This window comes from Ursus maritimus, unplaced genomic scaffold, assembly GCF_017311325.1.
Source record: "Ursus maritimus isolate PB19 unplaced genomic scaffold, ASM1731132v1 scaffold_16, whole genome shotgun sequence".
Classification (NCBI taxonomy): domain Eukaryota; kingdom Metazoa; phylum Chordata; class Mammalia; order Carnivora; family Ursidae; genus Ursus; species Ursus maritimus.
The window spans coordinates 29,385,135-29,412,801 of NW_024424008.1; the positions used below are offsets into that span (position 1 = coordinate 29,385,135).

A 27,667-nucleotide genomic window follows, 5' to 3' on the forward strand; every position below is an offset into this window, starting at 1 on the left:
TGTCACAAACAGCTTTTCGGAGGAAGAACATTGAACAGTAGTTCTAAGGCCTCTTTCATTGATCTCACCTTCTCATACAATTCCAAAAACATTTTTTAAAGAGATTTCATTTATTTATTTGAGAGAGAGAAAGAGAGAGAGAGCATATGCATGCACAAGCAGGGGGAGGGGCAGAGGGAGAAGCAGACTCCCCGCTGAGCAGGGAGCCTGACATGGGGCTCAAGCCCAGGACCCTGAGATCACAACCTGAGCCGAAGGCAGACGCTTAACCGACTGAGCCACCCAGGCACCCCCACAACATTTTTTTTAAACAAACCTAGATGTGAGCAGAAACCTGCTTGAGTTAATGTGGATAAAGAAGTAAATGGGAAAAAATAAAAATCACAGATAATCCCCAAAGCTCATTTCAACCATTAGAATTCTCCCCATTTGGATATTTTATGGTTAATAATATAGATAGGATGATATAGATGGATAAAGAGACCTGCTCATGAGCTGTCGACGATTACTTTATTGAGCATTGCAAGGTGCACAGCATTGTACATAGCCTGAAAATGTCAAGTTGACTGTTGTCACACCCTCTGTAAAGGCTACCCTCATTTCCATGGTTTTGCGGGGTTCATCCGGTGCTCCAGGGAGCACGCTGCTAGGACCATTCTTGCAGCTATGAGCTGCACCGTGTGTTCGCCCCACTCGATTTCTGAACTCCTCCAAGACGGGATCCACGTGTTACTGATCTCTGCAACCTCGATGTTCAAATACACGTTTAACAGATGAATGACTGATGGAATGATGACTGCTTCATTCTAGGTCCTTCTCCCAACTCCCTAGTCTGCATTTAGGTGGAAGTACTGATGGTGAGAAGCCAACATTCAAAAGGCACAATGGAGGAGAGGAGTGTCCAAAGGCGTGGCTCATCCACAGACTAGAAATTAGCTCCATAATAATGAAGAGTTGACCTCCCCGGGGCCTGAGAATGTAACAGAGCCACAGAAAAATCTTCAAGCTAGAGACAGGGTTCATCAATCCAAATTCTCACCTCAAAGCCCAAAGTAGCTTGGGGGGAATAGTCCAGCCACCTGCTGGAGTCAGTTCCAGTGAATCAGGCTCAGCCAATCCTAGTGGTCCAGAGCAGACAGGCTCAGCCACCTCGCCTTACGGATCTATTTTGCTTTATTATCCCTTCCCAGATTTCACAAAAGACCACACAAGAATAAATAAATAAGACACTAAACAACTAGAAGGGAAAAAGAAAGCATTTTCAAATGGCTCTCGAGAAGAGGTTTGGATACCCTATTCCTTGCATGGTGCCGAGCGGTTTAAGCTGCCATGGATGCCCTTTCTGGGCTTACCAGTATGCAAATACATACTGCAAGGGAACAAAGATTCTGCAGGGGGCAGGAAGCATGATGCTGTGCATGGACAGCTAATGGTTTCATCACATAGGCTCAATCTATCCAATTAATGAGTCAGGGCCTAGACTCTGTTTGAGGGATGATGGAGAAAACCCAGGGAAGCAGCTGAGTAGTAACGCACGCACCACATTATTTGACATCCCAGGTGTGATGGGACATGTGCGAAAGACCTTGGCTCCTGATCTGCCACGAGCCAGCAAAGAAACTAAAGGCAAGCCTGGTGCCCCCATGCCTCAGTTTCTTCATCAGTTGAGGGTTTGGCCAGACCACCCTCTGGTTGCTTCAAAGATTCCCTTCCTTTCATCCAGCAGGATTCTTGACCCATCAGTACCAAGGCAAACCCTCACCCTTCCATGTATCCCACACTGCTGAAATGAAGGGAAGGCCCACTACAGAGTCTTACACTCACAAACAGAAGTGTTGCTAAAATACTGTTTAAGATTCTTGGATAAATCGAGTGCATATCCCCCATCATGGACCAGACTGGTGTTCCAAATCCCCGACACTGTCTCACCAATTGATCTTCTACTTTGGGTACAATTCAATTATTTTTCTGCAAAATGGAACTCACTACATTCACCTTTCCTGTCTACCTACCCACTGGAAGTATTATTTCTCTCCATTACTCTCTCCTTGTTGCCTTTCTGGATCCCAGGTGTTTACAACTAACTTTCAGATGAATGGTACTCTACCAAGGGCAGTATTTTACACTAGGCCCTTTTCTACCTCACAGAAACTCTTTAGAACACTCAGAAAAATCCCAATGATTCCATCTTAGCTGTGGAAGGCAGAGCAAAGTTTGGAAGATTCTGCTTTCTCTTTCAGGGCAAGATTTAAAATAAGTGCTTGATCAGAAAAATAGGGATTAGCTCTCAAATCAAACTTGCATTAATGGGAGAGTTGTGTTTTCTAGCCTCAAGCACACTATAAAACTAGTTTTCGAAGACATGGTGATTCTTAATCAAGTTTATGCTTATATAAACTTAGATATATATGGATATGGATTTTTTTTTCTGAGATGGCTAGAATAGTTTTTTTTTTTTTTCTCTTGTGGCTTTTCTATATATATTCATACCAAAACAATCATTTGAGGATAGAGGTCAGAGTATTTTACTGTAATGGGTACTTGTCTGATGCGTAACAAAGATTGATCTAGAATGTTGGCGTGTACAAATTTTCATATTGGCTAACATGTCAGTCTTTGAGTTCATTCTTGTCAGCAGGTCAAGTTAATCCAAGCTTAGCTAAGGATGTTCTCAGACCTGTAACACCTACTCAGAGCAGGGCTCTGACCCTTGCACTCTCTTCTTTATACCCAAGAGGACTGTGCTACACTGTTCAAAGGGCAAACAATTTTTGCCCTTGCATTCTAACTTTGTTATGCCACATTTAACGCAAAACACTTATCATTGCCTAAAAGAAAAATGCAGCAAAATTCTCTTGGGAGGAAGAAAAAAAAAAAAACAACCCAAACAACCTTACAGGTCCTTGGAAGCCATGGAAAGCTAAGGGATATTAGCAAATTCTTTATCCCTAAGAAAGCTATTTCAACAGGGAAACAAGGTCAGCAGAGTTGGAGAGAAAGAGATGCAAATGAAAATGATCAACCAACAGCATTTATATAAGTTGTGCCTTATATCTCATAACAGAAACAAGATTCCTTTCCCATTCTCTCAGAAACTCTTCGGGTTAAGGTTGTCTTCTTCCTAATTCTTCCCTTCTCTGTCATTCCTAGTTCCCACAAATGAACACCAGCATATCTCAGGCGGTCCATCTAGTAGCAGAGCGAAGAAACAGTCTAGTGGTTTGGAAGTTTACCCATATTCCACAGATGACCTACACATAATCCCACTCTCAACATCTCTCTTTGGTCAAGTCTAAATTATACCATTTTCCTTTGCAAAAACATGCAAATACCCCTACCAAAGGCCAAGATATAATGGTAGTTAACAACGAACAGAAACCCATTGTAAAGACAAAATATTCCAGCTTTTTCTGTTTAAAAAAAAAAAATCGAATTCACTGTAACTGGACCCTACTAGTTTTTTGAGTTCTATAACTCCCCCGAATTGTCGAAAGTAACTCTGTAGCCAATCCTCTTGCAGATACTAAAAATAACCTGAAACAGACTCCCCATAGTGCCAAAAGCAGCATCGAAGAGCAGAGAAATGGCGCCACCGAGGCCCACTGCAATGTCCTTGCACACGATCGGGGCTGCGCCTATGGTGTGCATGGGGAAAGTGGCCACGTCCACCAGGACTCGGACCGGAATGCCCAGAACGCGGCAAACGGCCTTCAGCAGACAACAAAGGATCCGGAGAATGGCCCTGATGATTTTGACCACGACTTTGAGTACCTTCCAGGGAATGCTCGCCAACTCTTCCCCAATGGCCAAGAAGTATGACATGGTGGCCGAACCCAAGCGGTAAAGGCAACTTTCTACGCCGTTAAACACTTGCTTGGTAAGAAACCAGAGGACCCACATAACGTTCTTCAGAATGCCTACTGCAACGTAATAAAGTAACTGGAACAGCCTGATGACTGGGGTGGCGAGGAAGCTCATCACCTTGCCCAGGAAGCTCCTCCTCTCCTCTGCCGGCTCCGGGGTCGGCGCGGACGCCGGGCCCTTGGTGCTGGAGAGGGGCCGAGCGCCCTCTTTCGTCTGCACCGCTCGCTCTTCGTCCTGCACTTGGTTAACCACCTCCAGGATCTTTTTCATCCTCTCCGTGTCCTGCTCGGTCCCGCCACAGTTGCCCTGGAACAGCCGGGGCTTAAAGGGAAGCAGCTTCTCGAGCTCTCCCACCATCACGTCCTCTATGACGTCGCCGTCCCGGGCGTGCTGGACAAAGCCCATGGCCCAGCCGCCCCCGGGCGCTGCGCAGCAGGCTGCCAGCCACACGGACGCCGGCACGGCCACTCTGTCCTTCAGCTTGCGCTCTGAGGGCACAGCGCCGGTGACGATGTACAGGTCTTCCCCGCCGGCGCACTGCGGGCTCAGGGCCCGCTCCATCAGGCTGTTGAGATTCCGGTACCACCGCTGCCGGAAGGACGGGCTCATCGGAGCTGCGTTTGTGAGAGCGAACGTGGCCACTTGGAGATCACTGCTCAGGGAGAACGGGTACAGCTGGCCTGTTTGGTACTCCGAGTCCTGGTAATCTGTGCTCAGGGCTTGCTTGCTTCCCAGGCTGTTCACAGAGGTGATGGCATCAGCCTCAGCGATCACCTCCTCGAGGTGGCTGGTGGGGTCATCGATCTGAAAGAAGAGGGCAAGTATTGAGATGCGTCCTGTTCACTGGAGAGAGGGTGCCCTTAAATCACTTGCACTTGAAGCCAAGGCTCTAGAGAAGTCCCCAGGGCACGGAACCTCCCAGCGCCTGGTTGTGGAAGGGCTTGGTTTTCGGGTGCACACACACTTCTTTCTAATATCCCAGGACCCTGGTGTTTGGAAGGAGCTGCCAGATAGACTGTTTCCTATTTTACTCCCTGTGTACACTCCGCCCCTCCTCTGTGGCAACACCCCTCCCCCTCACACACACACACAAACCGGGTATTACATTATGAAGTCACTCTACTATACCATTTGTAAAACATTAAATCCCAGGGTCTCATAATAGTCTGTTCACTGACCTCCACCGACAGAAATGCCCATTATGATTCCTGCTTCCTGTCTTAAAACCAGTTTTTTAACCTATGACAAAACTTTCTTCTGCTCCCAGGTTGACTAGTATTTCAATGTCATTCCTTAAAGAACCAGCTGAATTGCTAAATAAACTCAGAAAAACAGCTCCCCGACATCACCATGCTTACTTAGCTCTAGAGTACAGACGCGTGGGTCTTGGTAGGCTTCCCTTTCTGAAGGAATGTCAGTGTGTATGTAACTAAAATACCAAACGGACTGAAATAGTTTAAGAGTATTTGATTTAGAAAGTCTAATATATTCTTTGAGACACGGTCAGGTAAAGGGCAGATGTATTTTTCCATGCTCTCTGCAGACATAGTTTAATGATCTGGCTATTGCCATTATAGTAAATTACTGACAACACTGCTCCCTGAAGACAAAAATACGCCTATGATGTAAGAGGTAATTTCAGATTGCATTTCTGGGTTATACTTGCCCTTGTGCACGCACCACTAACCTTACCCTTGGGTTTCCCAGTGGGACCTGTAGACGGAGGGACAGGTACAAAGCTCCCTCTGTGTACTCTACCTCCTTGCTGACCCGGTCCCCCTGGGCTGCCCACGTCACTGGATACGGTTCCTGCGTTTAATGGAAAATTTTTTTCTTAATCACAACATGCTAAGTAGGTTTTAGAAAAATGAACTCTCCTCCTCCACCAGCATCCTGCCCCATAAATAATCTTGTAATAAATTACTTTTCAAATTTAGTACCAAAAAAAAAAAAGGTTTCTCTCAATGAGTTAGTCCCTATACCAGACAGTAAAAGCTATTTAAACCCATGGGGTTTCTTTTTGTTTTGGAATTAAATGAAAGGAAACTTTCAGTTTTCCTGCCAACATGCATGTAAGAAAAAGAGACTGACAGAAAATTGCAAAGGAGGGGCGCCTGGGTGGCTCGGTCAGCTAAGTGTCTGCCTTCGGCTCAGGTCATGATCCTAGAGTCCTGGGATGGAGCCCTGCATTGGGGGTCCCTGCTCGGCAGGGAGTCTGCTTCTCCCTCTGTCCTTTACCCTACCCGTGCTCACTCTCTCTCTCTAATAAATAAAATCTTAAAAAAAAAAAAAAGAAAATGGCAAAGGAGGACTGGAGGGGAAATATTCATCCATTCAACAGTATTTATTGAGCATATATTACGCGTGGCCCGTGCTATAGAAGGGAGCATTCGCACTGGTCACCACCACCACCGCCATCACCATTTCTTGAGCACTATACATGCCAGGCACTCTTCCGAGAATTCACGTGTATTAAATCAGTAAGTGGCTAAGTCTTCACTCATTTATATGTACCCAAAAACTAGGTACTATGGTATTGTTACCACCTTTTGAGAAATGAAGACACTGGGGCACATCAAGATTAAGCAGCTTACTCTAGGTCACACAGCGAGGGGTGGCATTACCACTCGAACACGGCAAGTCCAGCCCCACGGCTGGTGTCCTGAATCACTGCTTTCTATGCCTCAAAACAGGCCTTCACATGAAGAAATGCACCATCTATTTGGGGAAACAAGACACAGATACAAAGTTAAGTAGGAAACCAAGAAAAAGATAACAGTGCCATGCAGGCTACGCTAAATGCTGCATAAGTGATATAAAGAAAAAGAGCAAATGGGTTTCAAAGGAAGGAAGGGCACCATGAACGCAGTCAAGGAGGACTTCTCACTTCTTGGAGAAGACAGAAACTGAGGTGGGATTAGAAGGATGTGCAAGACTTCGATAAATGTAGAGACACAGAAAGGTCAGTAAGGCTTACCAAGACTTCTATACCAAGGCATGGGGGCAGAGAGCAGCAGCCTGGGAAAATAAGATTCTTTCTCTCTTTTTAAAAAGATTTATTTATTTGAGGCGGGGAGGGGCAGGGAGAGAGAGAATCTCCAGCAGACTCCCTGCTGAGCACTGAACCGAGGCTGGATCTCACGACCCTGAGATCGAACCTGAGCTGAAGTCAAGGGTCAGATACTCAACCGACTGAGCCACCCAGGTGCCCCCGAAAATAGGATTCTAAGTAAGGAAAAGTGAAAGGCTGACTTGGAAAGGCTGGCAGGAAGCAGATTCTAAGTGACGTGATATGCAAAGAACTCATCATGGGGTAATTACGGCTACCAGTGAGTGCTCACGGCGCACCAGGCACCACAGAAAATGCTCCACAGAAAGCACGTTTTTTAATCCTAACAGGATCCCCATCACCTTGGATATGGCAAAAATCGTAAAACAGGTTTGCACAGGGCTACAGTTCGGAGAGCACTGCCCTGCCGCATCCCATTTACTCTTCACATAACCCCACGGGCGAGGCGCGGGGCATTACATCCATTTGATGCACAGGAAAATGAGAACTCACATAAGCAACAGGTGCGAGGTCACCCAGCATGTGATATGGCAGGGCCAAGGTTTATAGCCAGCTGCTCAGACTCCAGAGCCCCAGCCCTGCGCCAGCAGCAGCCCACGCCTCTGGGTGAGGAAGGGAGCACGAGGGCCACAGGGTGGCCATGCTGGAGGACAGGCGGAGGACAAGGGACACCTGGGGAACACAGATGGAGCCGCAGGAGAATCAGGCCCCTAGGGTCACGTCAGAAGTCAGGGGAGGATAGAGCTTTGGCTAGAGAGGATCAACAGTGTGGCACCTGCCGCAGAGAGGAAAGGGAAGGATGGAGACAACCACCAAAGCCGTTGATGATTTGAGAATCCTTAGTGAGACTTCAAAGGGTGATTTCCATGGATGGTTCAGGAAGGAAGGCAGATGGTGAGAGTGACTGGAGATGGGCAAGAGTGGACCGCAGACACAGACGGCTTGTTGAAGAAGTCTTTAGGTAAAGGCAGGAGATGAGCAGACCCTTCGCTGAGAAGCAGGGCTCCCAGGGATCAGCAAAGATAGTCTTCCAGCCCCCACACACGGCCCAGGGACAGGGACCTTGGGAGGGTGGGCTGCTAGGTGTCTGTGCATGCAAGGAATATTTTGGGGCTCAAAGGCATCTCAGGGGAACAGCGCCACTGAGCACCAGCCCAGTCCCTGAGGGTTTCTGGGCTGTGAAATCCATGCAAGCCTCAGGCACCCGAGTCAGCTGGTACAGATTCGTCACAGGGGAGTTTGTCACTGAGTGGGGAGGAGGAGCCATTCTGTCCACAGTGGCAATGGTCTGCAGAACACGACTCCAAAGCTTTGGCACTCAGCAGCAGTACTCTGCCCCCTTCTTTCCTCCTTCCTCTTGTTCTCTTCTCAACATCTCCGGGAGTTCACAAGCACCTTCTCTGAAGCAGTTCAGGGGCCTGGCAGGTACAGGGGAGCCCCCTTAACACCCTTCCCGGTATCAAGACTGCACAAGGATTTTGACGAGACAGACAACCCCACAGGGCCAGAAGATCAGAAGGTCCTAGCCAAGACCTCCAAGACTAGTCGGGGGACTGGGTCATGGCGCAAGAAAGTGGCAGCAGAGGGAGAGTGTGCAGAGGCACAGAACGTTCCAGAACGCACAGCTGCACAGAGGCTTTGTAGAGGGCTGGGATGACCAGGTGAGGAGGATGAGAATGGGGAGACACTTATAACTAGTCACCAAGATCAGTTTTGAAGAGCACACACAATGGATTCAGCAGAAAGAGATATCGGGGGGGGGGGGGTGGAGGTGTCTGCACATGGAGATCTGCCAAAATGCTGTGCATTTGCTGCTTATGTTTTTACAGACTGCAAATTCCACAGACACCGGGATCATCTCTCATACTTTTGTCTGCCTAAAACCCAGTGAAGACTCTGCATACGGTAGGTTCTAGGTAGATGGTGGCTGATTAGTATGTTGGTGCTCACAACAGCGCCGATAGCACGGGGCGGAGTGGGGGGGCAGCAATGGGAATGGTCCTGGTAGCACATGGAGAAGAGTCAGCCCAGGATCAGGGAACCTCTGCTGAGAACACAGGGGAGGAGGAAAGGGTGCGTGGGGAGTTGGGATCGGTGAGTTCTCTGCAGTAATTGAGGACATGGAGGCAGAGCGTGGGGAAGGTCTGCAAGCCTCTGGAGGTCACGGTGCCAGGGAATTCAGGAGAGAGGCAAGGAAAGATGCTGGAAAGAAAGGGAGGCTCCGTGGAGGCCAGCCAGGATGAATGGGACAGGCCAGCTCTGCTTAGGCCAGGATTGTGGTTTTTGTACTTATTTTACCCACAGCCACGACCCATCCTCCAGGGACAGGTACAGAAACAGGATGAAGGGGGCAGGGGGGCCTTGGCATCAGAGGCCAGGTGGGCAGGGGCCGAGGGTGGCAGGGGACAGCTGCCGGCACTGCTCGTGAAGAGACTGCGTGCGTGCGCATGAGGAGGAAGACAGGCTCAGGGCATGTGGACTGGGAGGGCTGGGCAGGAGTGGCCAGGTGTGGCCAAGGAGGGGAGGGACACAAGGGGACAGTTGAGTTGGGCAAGCTGACCACCAAAGGCAGAGTGGGGAGAAGTTGACCAGGCCCTGAAACTATGTTTGTCCATCTGTCTGCGCCCCTGAGCTAAGGAGTGCGAGCGGGTGGCCAATGATCTCTGGGTCCCAGCACCTAGCCCAGTGGCCCTCCACATTGGGAAGCGGTTGGTAGCTATTGAAAGAATGATCTCATCTAACCGCTACAACAGTCTTCTGATACACATCACTTCCTCCGATTTGCAGAGGAGAAAGAGAGGCTCCAGAGAGAACAGTCTGTCCTCCAGTCCTGCTCCAGGATCTGCCACATGGAAAAGGTGGTCATCTAGAAGGATCATCAAAATGGTTATAAAATGATCGGGAAGGGTAGAGATGCCTCCCCCAGGAGAATCTTAGGCTGGGGCTAGATATGCACTTGCGGGGCTGATTCAGATAAGATCCTATGATCAGGAGAGACCCAGTGGGCTCCTACCTAACTCTGTGGGGACAAAGGCTATTTCAGTTGGGGAGTTGTTTTATTTTCAACAAGAGTTAAGTAATTGAATGGGCTGAACAGTTGGTATTCCAATTGCGTTTCTGCCCTGAACCACGAGACACACACACACACACACACACACACACACACACACACACACTGAAAAGATGCTATCATCCTGCTGCCCAAGCGATAAGAGGGCCCCTCCTTACAAGGAACCTGAGTGCCGCTGACAGTCGGAACATCAGATAATCTTATCAGACCTGGAGCGGCTGGTGCAAACAGGCCCTCTCCGTAGTCCACACAGGAGAATAAACTAGATCTGAGGCCTTGGGTGAATGCTGAGAGAATGAGCTCACCATGGAAAATACCCAGCCTTTCAGAAAAGGAGCAGGAGGCTGGTGGGACCACGAGAGCAGATGGAGGGTATTTGAGGGGGAATAACCCAGAAGGCCTTGCAGCTCTCAGGAAAGGAATAAATAGAGTTCCGACCCACCCATTTAAGGAAAAAAAAAAAAAATCCTCCCTGTTTGGCATCCAAAATATTCTTTATCCTCTTGGGGATAGAAACAGCTTTAGAAGACGTAGTAGAATTTTTTTTATATATATATTTTAATTCCTTTTCTTTCTTTCTTTTTTTTTTTTTTTTGAAAGAGAAATGCAGGGCTTTCCATTTCCTGACCAGCCTCTCAGCACTCAGGCGGGCTTCCCGGTCCTCTCGGCCTTCCTCCCTGTGAATCACCCTTCCTCTGGGCCCCCACAGCCACTCATACACCTTCCTGCCATGGGAGCAGCGGGCATTTCCAGCTCCCCGAGCCCCAGAGGTGCAAAGACAACGGGGTGAAGGGTTCTCTCCTAAGTCAGGGGATGCCTGAGCCGAAGAATGAACACAAGGCTGTACCAGTTCCATCTTAGACTCTTCTTTCTCTAAAAAAAAAAAAAATGACAATAAAAGGGAAGGATTAAAACCTGTAGCAACCTAAAGGGGCAATACCTGCTGGGAGGGGACACCTGAGGGGAGGCCAGCGGGTGGCCTCGGGGACAGACAAAGTCCCCACAGGACTCCTCTGGCTGCTCCTTCCCCGACAAAGCCGCCAAGTTTCAAACTCCTTCTGGGAGCCTAGGAAAGTGCACCGACTCCTTTAAGACCTTTCCAGAAGTGCAGTACCTTCTCAGGTTACATCATCCCCACTCTTCTTCGGTTTCCTTCCTCATTACTCACTGAAGCCTGTTTTCCACTCTCTACTCTGCTTTCTTTTCCAGAGCAATTATTCTTAGCATGTGACTGTGTGGTACAGAATTCTGAAAAGTCCGTTAAGCTGAGACATTTCCATTCCTAATTTTTTCCACTTTCTGGTGCAGACCAGATTAGAGATTCTTAGGTCTGGCTGCAGGTCAGAATCACCTGGAAACTTCAAATAAAATACGTCCAGGCCTCACCCCAGACCAATTAAATAGGAATTCTGGGGTCAGGAGAGGGCTGGGAATCAGGATGTTTTTAAAGTTTTCCCAATGATTCTAAATTGAGAACGCACTGGGCTACGTCTTCATCAGATTCTCATTTATCATGTCAGTCTCTGTGGAATTAACTCCTGCCCAGATGACCACTGCCAGAAATTAGTGATGTCTCTTTAAATCAGTAGTTTTCAAAATTCAGTTTGTATTAGAAACACCTTGGTCCTTGTTAAAAATGCAGATTCTTGGGCTTCACCCCGGAGATATATTCCGTAGGTGTGGAGTGGGGCTCAGAAGGGCATTTTTACCACCATCCCAGGTGATGCTGATGCCGGGGGCGGGGGGGAGTTTCCTGAACCCCACACCTAAAACAAATGTTTAAACCACCTTCCGGTAGTGCCCCAACTGGGCTTCAGTGATTCACAGGATACCTGTGACCTGTGAGAGCATTATCCACAAATTGCAAGAGCTCCGATGAGAATACCAAGGGAGAGAACAAAGTATTATTGGGCCATTTAAGTCCACCACCTATCAGACCAGTTAATATTCGGATCATAAACCTACGCAAACATGGATTTCCTGCCTTATTCATATGTGGAATGAGAAGTCCATTTTTGCTATTTATACTCTTTTAAATATATCTCACTACTCTAACATCTTCACAGCATTCTATATTTCCTGGTTAAATGACAAGCAGGCATAGTCGTAAGCCGCCGCCCCCCTAAATTCCTCCAGTCTTTTCTCTCAAATCTTCCCTTATGTTCAACCAAAATAGGCCAATCTGTCCCCAACCATGCGGGTTACACGGGTGTCCTGTATATGCTTCCCTGGTTCCCTCTGCACCACCACCCGTGGCCTCAGGGGTGGGGGCTGGGGGCGCTTCCACCATTCCTCTCTGCTACTTGCATTCCACCTGGGGGCTCGGATCCAGCCCCAGCCTCACAGCCTCCAGAGCTGGGTGGTCCCCTCTAGCCTCCCAGATCCATCCTCCACTCTTCTCTGCCCTTCTCTGTGCCCCAGAAGGCTGACTTTTGGGGACCACATCATCTGAGCTCTCGTGCCCTCTGGCTTCTGACCAGAGCAGCCAGCAGAAGGGTGGGAGAGAGAGACTGGAGTATTTATTCCTTTGCTCCCCCTCCACCCGGCTGATGGGGTTCAGGCTCCCGCCTGACCCCACAGGCTTGGGATGGTGACAGCTTCCTGTAAATGGCTAGGCCCTAGCAGCTTTACCATATCTTGTTAACTCCCTTAATTCTCTGTAAATAATTTCTTTATTCAACTCTGTTGGTTAAGCTACTTAGAGAGTTCCATCCGTTTCCTGCCAGGGCACTGGTTGATACAACCTTTAGTGCGTGCTTTCCCAAGATCGCAACTCGCCCAGTCCTGGGAGATTTATTCCACCTTGGGGCCTTTGCGGCATGAATTACACACAGAGTTGGTACACAGAACCGGTTCTGTTGAGTAGTGAAGGTCCCTCGGGTTGTCGAATATGGCTGCCCAGACTGGGCTCTCTCAGATAACCCCTAGCTATATCAGCCCTTGTCAGTCAGTATGCTATAGTCAACTTCTATTTCTAAAATAACTATTTCAGATACTATCTCTGAAAGAGCAGCACTTCTTACCACATGACCCCCTCCTACCCACCTCCTTGCCAGTCACAACCAAGGGATGGCCAATCTGGCCAGCAACCAGCCAGATGGCTCTCTCTCGGGTATTCAACCCAAGAAATTCAGAGACTGACAACACTCAGAGTGTGAAGGTTGCTACATGCAGTTTAGGGCTGGGAGCCAGGCTGACCCAAGGGAAAGCAGGAAAATCCTTAAAAGACCAGGAGGGTAGGATAAAGATCCTGAAGACTGTGAGACCATTTGGCTCCTAGAAGTTTCCCAGCTCTGGTTCCTTGGAAGCCTGTGTGTACTTCTGTTCCTATGTCTGTGAATCTACCAGTGATCTGTTACAACAGCCCAGCCCTTCACATGAATAAGCTTGGGTAAGCGTATGATTCATGCGCTAACAGCCTGAAGCATCAGGAGAACCCAGCAACTCCCCTGTGGGAATTGGGGCAGGAACCTTATAGGCATGGAACCTTCCAGACACCTGGATTAAATTTCAGGAGCAAATGAAGAGACAAGGCTGTCTTGGTTCCAGAAGTCTGGTAACAGACCGGAGGGGCACCCCCTGGAGCAAGGAGAAGGAACTTCTACTGAGCTCCCCAACAAAGAATGCATCAATGGGCAAAGGACCATGGAGGGTAGTGTACGAGCCACTGAACTCCAAGAAGAAGCTGAGACCAGTCACAAAAAGGTAGCAATGGAGCAGGAGTATGTTTCTGGTTTTGCTTTTGACCAGCTCAGCAGTTTTATTAGAGAAATCCAGGATTACACAGGACTTTAGGGTTGACACTGGGACCTTTTTTATTTTTATTTTTTGCCAAAGGTGTGCACAACACTGACAGAGCACTGGTTTTACACCTGCTCGGCCTGCGCTGTGTTTTCCCATTTGGCTACCTGGAGAGTCTGACTTCTCCCTTTCCTGGCACAGGCCAGGAAACCATTTGAGTAATAATACTGAGGCAAACACAGGAGCATGGTGACCCTCAGCCTGGCTGTCTCCAAGGCAGGCATGGTCTGGGAAGCAAAGGTTACTTGTTCGTTCCACATGCTTAATGTATATGTGTTGGGTGCTTGGACACAATGCAGAGTGCCTTTTGCATACACTGTCACACCGTCTTCCTAACTTCCCCATGGAATACGGACAATTCATTAGTCCCATGCCATGAAATTCAGTAACATTTCCAAGGTCACACGGCTGGTAAATGACAGAGTTAGGACCAACCCGATTTTGTCTCTCTACAAGACCCACTGTCTTAACCATTCTGTATGCTTGCTCAGTGCTTGGTCCTTTGAGGCTAACAGTCTAGTAGGGGAGAATTCAGTCACGCTCACAATCTGCCTTCCTGACTTAAGTAACAAGACACCTGCAGGAAGGGACTGGGTCTTGCTCCAGGGCCAAGTCTGAGACTTCTAGTTCTTGGCTTGGTGCTGAGAACTCAATAAATGGTTTTGATGTGGACGAGAATGGCAATACCGATCACAGTGTCAATCAGCAACTGGATGTTGACTACTCCTTACTCCTTAGCAGAGCGAAAGTTCGGGACCCGCTGACCAGGAATGAATAAGTGAACGAGCAGATAATGAACAGGATGAGCTTGCTTCAATTACTGCAAACCCCTATAATTCCATGCCTCCCTCTTAAGCCACAGTTCACCGACAGAGAACAAATTTATGACACACTCTGGTCTCTGATTGTGACCACATTTACAATTACATGAATGAGAGGAAATACTCAGGCACGGGCCTGTGGCAAGAATGGAGGAGCAGCATGGGGCCCAGCACTGACAGCAGCAAAAGCAACAGTAACTCACCTGGTCCAGAAGCCCCCAGGCGTGGACCCACAGCCTGCGATAGAAGCACTGTCAACCCAAGTACGGAGTCACCCTCGGTGGAAAACTGGGAAAGGCTCAAAGCCTGTCTCCACACAAGATGACAGCTATGAGAAATAGCCTTTCTCTGAAGCCAACTGACAAAATTTACCCCTCATTTTGAAGATCATTAGAGAAGGGGACTTGACAGCCCTTAGACCTTTTCCCACAGCATAATAACTCTTGCTGTCAGGAAATGGCTTATTTGCTTCCAACCTAAACCCTCCTTGAACCATTAAATCTTACCCTCGTGTCTTCAGCACAAAAGAGACAGCATGTGCTTCTCAATGTTGTGTAATAAATAGGATGTGAGGTTAGTAAATTTGCCCTCAGGCAAAATCATTTCCATTTGTTCAACCTTTTCTCCCAGGTTTTATGAACGTCGCTCTTATTTTTTATTTTTTTTTAAGGATTTTACTTATTTATTTGACAGAGAGAGAGGGAGAGAGCCCAAGCAGGGGGAGAGGCAGGCAGAGGGAGAGGGAGAAGCAGACTCCCCACTGAGCAGGGAGCCTGATGCAGGGTTCGATCCCAGGACCTCAAGATCTTGGCCCGAGCCAGAGACAGATGCTTAACCGACTGAGCCACCCAGGCGCCCCGAAGGTCACTCTTATTCAAGTTCTTCTAAATGTGAAACTATATGGCAGCAGGGCTTAGGAATAGAACCAGATTAGAAATGGGGAGATTGGTCAGACTGGCTTCCTGACTTTGGGCTGGCCAGTGAGTCCCCCAGGAGAGGACAGGGATCACCGTTGCTTAGAAGCAGCAAGCGGGAAGAAGGTAAAATTATTTCAGGTCACCCATGAGTTATCTAGACACTGACTTGAAAAACATGATGAAGCAGACTTTGCATTTGAAGGCCCCAGGCCCTCTATTTCTTCTTTTCTTTTCTTCTTTTCTTTTCTTTTCTTTTCTCTTTTCTTTTCAAGATTTATTTATTTGAGAGAGAGAGCAAGAGCAGGGTGAGGGGCACAGGGAGAAGCAGACTCGCCCCTGAGCAGGGAGCCCCACGTGGGCCACCATCCTGGGACTCCAGGATCATGACCCGAGCCAAAGGCAGACACTTAACCTCCTGAGCCATCCAGGCACCCAGGTCTTCCATTTCTAAATTAAATAAATTATTTCTATGTGTGCAAATTCACTCATCAAGAGCCCCTTCACCTTCCCAGTCCATGGGTATGATGGTTCTTTGAGGGGCTTGTTAGCTGTGGCTCTGGGGTCCAAAAGGGTGCTGAACCTTGTTGACTAGAATAAAGAGTCTGAGAGCCTACATGCCTCTCTATGTGAATAGAAATTTCTGGAATGTTAGCACACACACATACACAAACTGTAAAGGTTAGCTATCTGTGAGAAATGAGATCTTTCTCTTTATATACTTCTAAAATGCTCAAAAAATATTTTTACCATAAGCATATATTACTTTTATAATCCTAAAAACCCTTAATATTATAAATGATGGCCATCATTTATGGGTTAGTTGAAAATTGTCTGCGGGTCCAGATCTAGGGCTGCCGGGGTGCAACAGGACTAGGATTGCCCACGTTTCAAATTTCACTGTTCCTGTTCACTGCATATTCGCTAAGTGCCCAACACTAAGCAACATTTCATCACTTACGAAGCACTGGCACGAAGCTAGACCAGGGGCTGGCAAGCTACAGCTTGTGGAGCCAAACCGGCTGACCACCAGTTTTCATAAATCAAGTTCCCTTGGAACACAGCCATGCTCATTCATTTACGTATTATTGTCTAGGGCTGTTTTTGTGTGAAAACAGCCCAGCTGAGTAGTTGCATCAGAGACTTTATGGCCACCAAAGCCTGAAATACTTCCTATTTGGCCATTTACAAAACACGTGCGCTGGTCCCTGTGTTAGAGAAGGAGGCTCGGACAGTGAGCAACGGGAGCCCTGTACCCTCCCTCGTGGAACTTCGAGCCTTGCGGGTGGCACTCAGTCAGTCATACAAATATAGGTAATAAGACACTAGCAAAGAAAAGTGAGGTCTGGTGCTCCTCGAGGGTATTCTGGGCAGTTGCCCTATTCTGGAATATCGTAGAAGACAAAAAAGCAACACAAAACAGCAGGTACGTAGGTCCTTGACAGGAATTAGAAACACAGCAGCATCACCGTCACAGGAATGAGCCGGAGTGGCTGGAAGTAAAGGCGTCGCAATGTGTGGCCCCAGATAAAGCTGGGTGGGGAGCGGGAGACGCACATGCGGGACTCTGGAGACCACGATAAGGACTTATCTTTACAGGAGGAGAAATGGGGAGCCCTGGAGGCTTTCCAGGGAGGCTGTTAGAGGCACCATGGGATTGACGATCTGAGAGGATTTCTCTGGCTTCCCAGGGGAGTAAGTTTAGAGACGTGGGTAGGAGGGATTAACCAGGGGGGAAGCTGTTTTGCAGAGGCCTAGAGGAAGATGAGGGGAGCTTGGACCTCCAAGTGCAGACGGCAGATCACAGGGGGGAGGTCTGTCCAGTGAAGGTGATGCAGCGCGCTCAGGAGCCACCCCGAACGGTGCGCTTGGCTGTGAAGGAGGCATCTGTCATCACGGGTACCATGGCTCCAGACCCAGTAGAGACAGACACTCCAGAATGAGAGAAGACCCATTGTGATTCATAAGCTCTCCCTTCCCTTCCCAGGCTTCCACGCACTCTGAGAGTATGGTGGATGACCAGTCTTCCAGAAACATCAACAGTGGCCATTTCCTTACGTGGCCCTGTTCAGTCACACGTCCTGGTCAATTCACTCAAAACACTGATGTGATGTGGGTCAACTTCTTCCCTCAGTTATGAATGTTAAAATAATGATAAGGGGACTTCCTGAAACCAATGCTACCATCACCCAGACACAGCGGGAAGGCTCCTTTACCAAGCTGGGTAGATGCCAGGTTACCTAGGACATAAGGGCAAAGGTAAGAACTTGTATGGGGAAGGACGTCAGTTTACGAACAGTCATAAAGGAAAAAGGAATTTCTGTACTTTCATGGATGTGGGGTATGCTGGGTTGGAGTAAAGGCCCTCTCCTGGTCCCAGGTATGAAGTTTCAGAATGTGCTGGGTTCAGCTGCCTTTCCTATGCTGGGGACCCAGGCTGGGGGCAATGGAGGGACTCTTGAGCTCTCTAGGCTGAAGGATGGATGAGTGGGTCCTCTCTGCTCCGGAGGTGGGGCTCTGGGGGGTGTGGTGTGCTTGCACCAGCACCCCTCGGGCAATTGGCACCCGGTCAGGAGCTGGGCTCTCCTCAGGCTCCTACATGGCACCCAGCCCACTTGCAGCCACAACAGCTCCACGCCCCTACAGATGCAAGAGCCCTCCCTTATCCGGGCCACACTCGCTGAGACTCAAGGGGACGATCCTTGTCACTTGACAAGAGTTTTTAGATGATCCACCACCCCCTCCCAACCCTATGGAGGATGTCTGTTTGCATGAAGGCCGCAGGAAGTGCTCACGATGGATTCGAGCAGAGCATGATTGCAAAAGGGAGGCGGCAGGACCTTCAGCCCAGCACAGTACTTACAGCTCCTGTCACCTGCTGAGGCTCCAGCACGAGGGTGCACCTGGGGGCCATGAGCATCCACGGTCATCGGCACATGGCTGTGGGGCTAGGACCAGCTCTGGTCTATAAAATGCTGATACATGAACATGTGAGCTTTGCAAAGAGGAGCTTCACTCAGGAGAGGTCAACAGGAGCTCCGCTGTGCATGAACAGCTGGCTAGGAGAGGCGGCTGCGTGTGCCCTCTGACGGCAGAGAGCCCCGTCCCACCCCTCCTAGCCGGGCGAGTAGGGAGGAGCAATCCACGCTCTCTCGGCCTCAGTAGCCTCCTCTGTCCAAGGAGGGTAACGACAGCACCCGTTTCCTAGGGCCGCCGTGAGGATTACGTGAGCTCACACGGGAACACAGGCCTCGAAGGGTGCCCAGGGTGGTAAGTACCCAGTGAGCTCTCAGCCCCTACCCGAGCGCCGCTGAACACGGAGAGGCATCTCCTACTCAGCACGGCTCACACACTCTTCGCGATCCTCGTCTTGCTCACGGCCACCCCATCCTTCCAGTGGTTCTCGCCGACGTCCTTGGAGTTGTCTGCGACTCCTCCCTTTCTCTCACTCTCGGCTCTTCCTTCAAAATATACCCACAACTAGACTGCCGCTCCCCGTGGTCCAAGACACCACTGTCTCTTGCCAGATACTAAAACCTCCCATCTGGCCTCTCGGCTTTGGCCTTTGAACCCACATAGTCTGTTCTCAACGCAGCAGCCAAAATGATCCTGCTAAAATGTAAGTCAGACCACACCCCCTGCCCCCCTGCTGGAAGTCAGCACAGTGGCACCCTGTCTCACGTGGAGCAAAAGCCAAGCTCCTTACAAATAGCCCAGAAGCCCTACATGGTCGGCCACCTCCCACCCCACCTCTCGGACCTCATCTCTCGCTGCTCTCCTCATTTATCCTTCCCTTGCCACATCGGTTTCTTCCTCAAACATGAGGACACTCCTGTCTAAGGGTCTTTGCACTTACTGTGCTCCCTGCCTGGAACATCCTTCCCCCAGGCACCTGTGTGACCGGCTTTGTCACTTCCTTCAGGCTTGTACACAAAGTCACCTCCACAGTGATGCCTTCTCTGAAACCGTTTGGAAACGTCACCTTTTCCCTGACAGCTCATCTCCTCCTGCTTTGCTTTATTTTTCTTCTTACCACTTTCACTAACATAATGTTATGTCTTTTGTTTATTTTATTGCCTGTGTCCTCTATTAGAGAGTAAGCTCCACGAGAGAAGGTATCTTTGTCTGTTTGAATTACTGCTCGATTCCCAGAGCCTAGAACGGTGCCTGACACATAGCAGATGCTCGAATAAATATTTGTTGATTTAAGGAATTAATTGATGAGAGGGCCCAGGGCCTTGTTAAAGCACCAGGTGTTCCTGCCAACTGAAACTTAATCAAAACTCAAAACCAATCATCCCTAAAATTAAGGTACAAGTCAATTGGAACATGTACTTTAACTTTTATTTTCAAGCACTATTTCAGCCACCTGTTTACTCTGCAAAATGAAATGTACCCATATTTTTCATGTTGATTCAAAGTATGGGACGTCCTCAGCCTGACCTCTTGGGATGGAGCCGCACTCTGCCCGGCACTGGGTCAACAGAAGCATGACTGGAATACTAATGTTGCTTCTATATTTGGTTCATGCCATGAGTCGGTTTCTTTTTTATTTCTCCTTCCTTTCAGTGGCCAACTAGATATATCAGCAGGCAACAAATTATGGCTGCCACACATGCCACGCTCCCTGGGGCCGATAGGTTACACGGCCACTGTGGAGACATGATATGCGACTTGAAGGGGGAACACGTTCTTAAGCGAACAGTAATTCTAGGAGCAAGACCAGATCATGGGAAGCAAAAGCTACTCGCAAGGGGGAGGATTTATTTTCTTTGTATTTTCACTTGTACTTTAAAAGTTTCACTGACAGTTTAAAAGGAAGAGAAATTTGAAACCCAAAGAATAAAATCTCTATTCAGGGAAAGCTCCATTGAATCACCATGAGCTCGTAACTGAACTAAGGATACTCTGAAACGGGGATTTTCAGAATGGTCCATTCCAAAGCAAAGCCACGAATCATCCAAAGACCTAGATGAACTCAGTATAATAAAAATAAACTCACAACCCTAGTCAGTCAGTTTGGAATCTGGAGAGAAAATACAAACACCGCCGCTGGAAGACCTCACAATTGGTTAGAAAGGACACTAAGAGCTTGGGAATCGGCAGCCATACCCTCCAACTCAGGCTCTGCCTCTAGCCGCTGTGTGACCGTGGGTAAGTGGCTCCACCACTCTGAAGCTCAGTCTCCTAAACTATAAAACATGGGTCACAATAGCTAGTACATGAATGAGTTAATTTGCAAAGACCCTTGTACATAGTGAGGGAATCACTGGTGCCGGCTCCTTTCCTGGACTGTCCAAATTTCAGTCTGAACTGAAAGGATGCTGTACAGAGATGTCGCCGCTGAACTGTTTCAGGACAGAACGGCCCTCAAATGTTCTGCCAATGTAGGGCAAGCCCCTTAACTTGCTTTTGAGAACAACCACAAATCAAACAGAGGCACTGAATTCAAAGAGGAAGAAAAAGCCAGAAGAGGAGAACAATGCAAGGAAAGATAGCCTGTGTGACTCGCGCTGTTGCTATGTGCACCCCAGTAAGGAAGACACTGTGAGTGACTGACTCGGGAATCATTCTTTGAGTCAGCCGCTTTCCAGACTCAGCCAGACTCAGCACCATACATTGCAACGCTATAGCTCACTGTTTCTTTTGTGACAACACACCTCCTGATGACTCAGGACGGGGAGGGTGGAGGGATCTCTGGCACCAATTTTATTTTTGTTCTTTCAATCACCTGAATCCATCCATCTATCCCTGTATCCATGCAATCTCTCACCACAGCTCTTTCTCAGCTCCTGTTGTGTGATGTGAAGTATATGCCTCGTGTTTGAGAACATACTTAGATGGAGGGTTTACATTTAGGAGAGTTGTAGAATTGTAAGGGTCACCTGTCTAATCCAACATTCCATTTGCAGGTGTGTATTTGTGTATGTCTTACACCGATTATAGCATGTGACTCTTGATCTCGGGGTCGTGGGTTCAAGCCCCACATTGGATGCACAGCTTACTTAAAAAACTATATTTTTTAAGGTAATAAAAAAAGGGCGGCTGACTCAGTCAGCAGAGCATGTGACTCTTGATCTCAGGGTTGTGAGTTCAAGGCCCATGTTGGGTGTACAGCTTATGTAAATATTCTTTTTTTAATGTAATAACACCAGGGCACCTGGGTGGCTCATTCAGTTAAGCGTCCGACTCCTGATTTCAGCTCAGGTCGTAATCTCAGAACCATGAGGTCGAGCCCTGAGTCAGGCTCTGTGCTGGGCGTGGAACCTGCTTGGGATTCTGTCTCTCCCTCTGCTCCCCACTTTCCATACTCTCTCTCAAAAAAAAAAAAAGTAATAACACCTATCAGAGTAAGACTTTAATAAGGTAGATACGTTAATATTTCCTAAAACCTTACCATATTCCAGGCACTGTGCTACACGTTTGCGTGTGTTCCTTTGGTCGTTTGTCACAACTACTATATGAAGTCAAACACTATTGTTGCCTCTAATGAACAGATCAGAAAAGCAGGACTGGAAGAATTTAAGGTCATATAGCCTATGAGCAGCAGAGCAGGAGGTCTGAATTCAGGTCTCCTAACCCGAAGGTATGTATCAGAATTGTCCTGTTTGCTGCACAGGGATTAAAGTGTATGCTGTCTTCTATGTATCTGTTCCCTGACACAGTGAAAAAGGGACTGGTAGAATAAAGGCCTGACAGTTTCGGGGTGTGTGTAGGTGAGAGGCCACTGATGGAAATTAAAGATCCAGAGCTTAATCAAGCTTCTAACTGGTCATCACTGCTCACAGGCATTTACTAGGATTTGAAATACGGCCTCACTGGGCCCTTTAGGACAATGCTTTTGTAGTTAATCAGAATCTATCCTTTTCTCCAGAGGCTCTGACACCTAAGCAATATTTATGTGGCCAAATTTGTGATCCCACTTGTCCTACTAACTACTGGAATGAGAAATGAAGTAGAAATTAAGACCCCCATACAAAAGAAGAGAAAAAGCCCTATGGCCACTAATGCAATGGATCCACTGTGAGTTCAAAGTCTCTCCATGATGTAGTCAAAGAGCACTGGACTAAGAGCAAATAGTCATGAGTTCAAGTCTAAACTGTGTGACACTGGGCACATCACCTAACCCCTCTGAGCCCATTTCCTCCTCTCTACAATGAAGACAATGATAACTACCTCAGAGTATTTTTGTAAGATTAAATAAGTGTAAGCTGAACATGAAGCCAGATCCATTCAGCATTCATCTTTATAAAATGGTAGAGGCTTAGATGATGGCCTCTAGCAGAACTGACAATGCATTTTGGTAAGCCATCACTGATACCTTCTCCAAAAATTCTTCCATTAAACTAGAAAGGAATTGAGAGACTAAAAGGTTTGAGGCTCCCTGTACTAAACCAGAACCCAGTTCTCAGGTCTCTGAAGCCTTGACTAAAAACCTTCTGAAGATCTCCACCATGCTAATTGGGGAACATTTTCTCATCTTTTTTGCCTTTTCCCCATTCTCTCTCTCTCTCTCTCTCTCTCTCTCTCTCTCTCTAAGATTTTATTTACTTATTTGACAGACAGAGAGAAAGAGAGAGAGCATGAACAGCAGGGGGGAAAGCAGAGGGAGAGGGAGAAGCAGACTCCACACTGAGCAAGGAGCCCAGTGAAGGACTCGATCCCAGGACCCTGGGATCATGACCTGAGCCAAAGGCAGACGTTTAACTGACTGAGCCACCCTGGCGCCCCCCCATTCTCAATTTAAAGGTGACCGCATTGCACATAAAGCCTACAAGAGCCTGCTGTTTTCTCTGCTTCCTTCAGAGTTCTCCTTCTGTCCCTCAGAAGATCCCCTTTAAATTCTTCCGGTGTGGGTGGACATGGGATCCTGTATCTGACACCAAAGAGCTGTTGTCCAGAGAAGAGATCCAAATCATTTGGGGTCGTTCCAAAGGCCAGAGCTGGGACTAGTGGGGTGGACTTCGAAGAAGGTTCCAGCTCTGCATGTGGAACATGTTTGTGTTAGGGGCTGGCCGCTGAAGCGCCAGGAAACCTCAAGCACAGCATCTCACCCACGGCTGCTGACCCAACAGCAAATGATTGTATTCAGCCCTTGTTGATAGCCTGTGTGTGTGCCAGGCACTAGGAACAGAAGCATGCTGAGTGAGGTGCAGCATTCAGCTCTCAAGGGCTCACACTGGGGAGACTGATATATAAGCAGATACTTATAAAACAATGTGGGGACGGGTGCCTGGGTGGCTCGGTCAGTTAAGCATCTGCCTTCGGCTCATGATCCTGGGGTCCGGGAATCGAGTCCTGCATCGGGCTCCTTGCTCAGCAGGGAGCCTGTTTCTCCCTCTGCCTGCTGCTCCCCCTGTTTGTGCTCGCTCGCTCTCCCTCTCTGAGAGATAAATCTTAAAATAAATCTTTAAAAAAAATAATGTGGAGAGTACATAAAGAGCAATTATCAGAGTACTGAGCAGTGGCGCTAAATCAGGTGGGCAATTCTTTCTAGAAGAGGTGACACTTTGGCAGTCTTAAAGGATGGAGGAGGGGGAGATGTGAGGGGCAAGATGGGGCGGTACAGAAAGGGGATTCGGGGCAAAAGGAATGAGCATGAGGACAGAAGCGGAAGCGAGAAGCAGCACGGCTTCTGAGAGGCATGCCAGGCAGCCGGGTAACGCTAGAACAGAGAATGTGAACGTGCGGAGGAGTGAGAAGCAAGGCTGGAGCTGGAGCCAGGAGCCAGGAAGTGGAGAGCCTTGTAGACTGCATCCTGCAGGATGGACTTGGTCCGGTGGATGCTGGGCAGCCAACACCTTCGAGGTTTTAAGCCCAAGAGTGACTAAGTTTCTATGATCTTCAATTGTGGTGTTTTTTCCCAAGGGAAACTGCAGGACAGCTGTGAAAGCTGCTCAACTGGGCTGTGGGAGCCCCCAGGGCCAGCGCAGCCCTGCCTGACTCATCACTCAAGGCAAGCTCCAAGCTCCTTTGGCTTCCCACCTCTTCCTCCCCTGTCGGCTGGGCCTCTTGGTAAAGCTGACTTCAGAGAAAGGTGATGTGGGCACAAGGCAGCTCAGCATTGCAAAGTGCTCTGAAGCAGCCAGAAGTCCATAGTGAGCCCTGAGCATCCTTCCGCAGTGGGGACCTTGGCTGGGAGGCAGGCCTCGGGATGCAGGCTGCAGGGGTGGGGGGAGGGGGGTCAGATTTGCTGCAGTGTGCTCCAGAGCCCGCCTACATCTCATCTTGCAGCTTTTCCTCCCTCCCTCCTTCCTTCCCTCCCTCCTGATACCCTCCAGCTCCTGACTGACTTCACCTGAGGCTGGGGTGGGAAGGAGGGGGACACGAGCACATCGTGCAGGGAAAAGCATCTGTCACCATTCTGACCTCCCCAGCTGGGAAATCTGGCTCCTGTCCTTTTCCAAACACTGTTCATCTCCCATCTCAAGCTGCCATTTGGAACAATGCCCCTCTTACTCCCCATCCTCTTTTACCTCTCTAGTGCCATTCCTCATTTCCTGCCCCCAGGGGCCCAGGGTCTCCTCTGCCTCTGTGACTTGGTTCTGTGCCCCACCCCCCCGAAACTTGCTCCTCTGTGACTCCTTCGTAATTGCATCAATGGCTCTGCCTCACCAGGCCTTCCTTGATAATTCCTTCATAGCTGCCCTCTCCCTTCCATTATTCCCCTGAACACTTGAGCAGACTGTCACCTACATACTTCTACAGTTTAGTAGTGCCAACCACTCCCCACACACTAATCCCTGAATGTGCACTTCTCACTTCGGGTGTTCCCTCCAAAACACCAGGAGGCTTGGAACGTCCTCCTCCTTTTTGTCTCTCCTCTGAACTCTGCCTCCTCCTCTGGGCACAGCACAAATGTCATCCTGACCCTAAGGCTTTCCCCTCTCATCTCCAAGAGAGATTAAATCTAATAGGACTTTGTTTACCTTTATTAAAGTATGGGCTTTGCTTACGTCCTAATAACAGCTAGTACTTATGTGCCAGACATCTCTCAGAGAACTTCATCAGTAACTCATTTAATCCTCAAGGCCACCCTGTTATTAGCTCCAGCATAACCTGCCCAAGTTTACAGCTAGTCAATAGAGAAACATTCTCAAACACACACGGCTTGGCTCTCATTAGTTGGTCTGCCACTCTCCACCCAGCATGCTTCCTCACCTGTACACCAGGAAGCCTCAGAGCCCAAGAGCTACTCTTTCTTCTCCTGTACCCTAAGTGCCTGGCACCCAGCAGGGATTACTAAATGTGCTCCTATTCAACTGAAATTTAGCATACATTCCAGTGTCTTCCTCACATGTATGTTCTGTCTCCTCAAGCCGTCCAGGAGATCCTCAAGGAGAAAGGCCTAGGTCATCTGTATCTTGACAGGCCCACAATCGTGATGCATAATGAACTGAGGGATATGCAGAGAGCTTGAGGGGTGCAGCTGGGGGCAAACTAATTATAGATTAATATATGTCTTACGTGTGTATAATTTACAAAGGCTTTCTCACACATGCCTGATCTCCTAGGTCCCAACATCAAGGTGAGGGCTCTGGATTGGATGCGGACAGGAAGGGAAGAAGACCGAGGTGCAAGATGGCATGAGTCCCGGCCAAGCTCTTGGAGCTGGAAATATCTGGATGGCATTGCAGGGATTATAGCCCAGGGTTCTGATTGAAGCACCTGAAAGCCACAGTCTGTTCACCCATGTGGTTTTGGCCAGCTGTGGCCATCAGGCATAGGTGGGCTGAGTGAGTAGCTCTGCTCCCTGCCAGGGTGGCCTTGGCAGCTGGGGCAGGTACAGGCGATCATGGGAGGCGGGTGAGAGGTGGAGAATCCACCAAAGGGGAGCCCAGCTGGCTCTGCACAGAGGCGGCCGGCCAAGCAGAGGTGGGGCAGGGTTTGTTAAGGCAGGTTCAGCAGGGCCTCTGGGGACCTTCTGCACTGTTTGGTCACCCTCACCAGCCAGTACAGAACAGTCACAACATGGTTTCCAAGTGGTCTGATAATACAGATATGAAGAATCAGGTAAAACTAGTTTGCCCTTCCCAACAGTTGGAGGTAGTCAGTTTCCCTACCATTTGTAACTATTCCATGGCATTTCTAAAAATATGTACCTTTATCGTCCTAACTGAACAGAACTTCGGGTCGAGTTGAATCTATGTCCTGTGCACAAGGAGCCTTCAGGCTCAGATGCGCTCTGCAGAAGAGCAGCTTTTCCATAGTAGGAAGGGCAGTGAACTTCTAAGCCAAAACACCTGCCCCATCTTACCAGCAGACTTCCACAAGTCTCTTCACTCCCTGGACTTGACCTCCTCTTCTGCAAAATGGGCATGAAAACCCCCACCCACCTACCAGGGCCCAAAGAACTGTGGCAACGACCTGCGCCAAGGCCTGTGGGCTTCCAGCCTAGGCTTCCGCTGATCTGAACTGTCTGCCTCACGCTCCTCACCGGTCAGGAAATGAATGAGACTTGCAGATGTCTACCCCGAAATGTAGGGACCACGGGGCCCCTGCGGCTTAAGCGGAGGCTCGTGGATCACCAAGTCCCGACTGCGGCATAGACAGAGGGTGCGGCGGGTGGCTCGGAAACCCGGGGTTCCTGACCTGGCCCCGAAGGCGCGGGGGCTGTCCCTTCCCGCCTGCTCCCTCGCGACGGCAGCCCAAGCGCCCCCCCGTCCGGGGCCAGCCCCACGCCCGGACTCTGGCACAGCTCGCTCACCTGCGGCTCCACCAGCCAGCGGGGCTCGGCGCCGGCCGCCGCAGGGCGCGCGGCGCGGAACGCCGAGTACACGGGGATGCGGTCCCGGAGGCTGTACAGGGTGGCGAAGCGCTCGGCGCCCTCGAAGCGCTGACAGATCTTCACGTGGGCCTCGGCCGCCAGCCCCGCAGGCGGGGTCCCGGCGTAGAAGAAGCGGTCGCATTCACCGAAGCCGGCTTCCTCCTCGCCCACGAGCCGGCCTTCCAGCAGCCCGGCCAGGGCGAGGAGGCTGCCCAGCGCGAGCCAGCGCGCGGGCCGCATGGCGACCTCTGCGGGCTCGGCGGGGCCGAGCGGCGGCCGGCCGGGGGGCGCGCGGGCTCTGCTGGCCGGGCGGGAGGGGAAGTCGGGACCCGGGCGCGGCGCGCTGCGGCGGGGCGAGCG

At 49.4% G+C, this 27,667-nt stretch overlaps 1 protein-coding gene across 2 annotated transcripts; it reads right to left on the reverse strand.

Moving 5' to 3' along the window:
• Nucleotides 1-491: 491 nt before the first annotated feature.
• ENDOD1 (endonuclease domain containing 1) lies at nucleotides 492-27,611 on the reverse strand. 2 transcript variants are annotated; one of them, XM_040630980.1, is made up of 2 exons: nucleotides 27,248-27,611; nucleotides 492-4,668 (listed from the first exon to the last, which is right to left on the reverse strand). In XM_040630980.1, exons 1-2 carry the CDS (start codon nucleotides 27,545-27,547, stop codon nucleotides 3,469-3,471), a joined length of 1,500 nt encoding a protein of 499 aa, XP_040486914.1. In that variant the 5' UTR covers nucleotides 27,548-27,611; the 3' UTR covers nucleotides 492-3,468. The 2 variants fall into 2 exon arrangements, with proteins under 2 accessions (XP_040486914.1, XP_040486915.1); XM_040630981.1 differs by lacking the exon at nucleotides 27,248-27,611 and adding an exon at nucleotides 18,404-18,803.
• Between the last annotated feature and the right edge of the window lie 56 nt (nucleotides 27,612-27,667).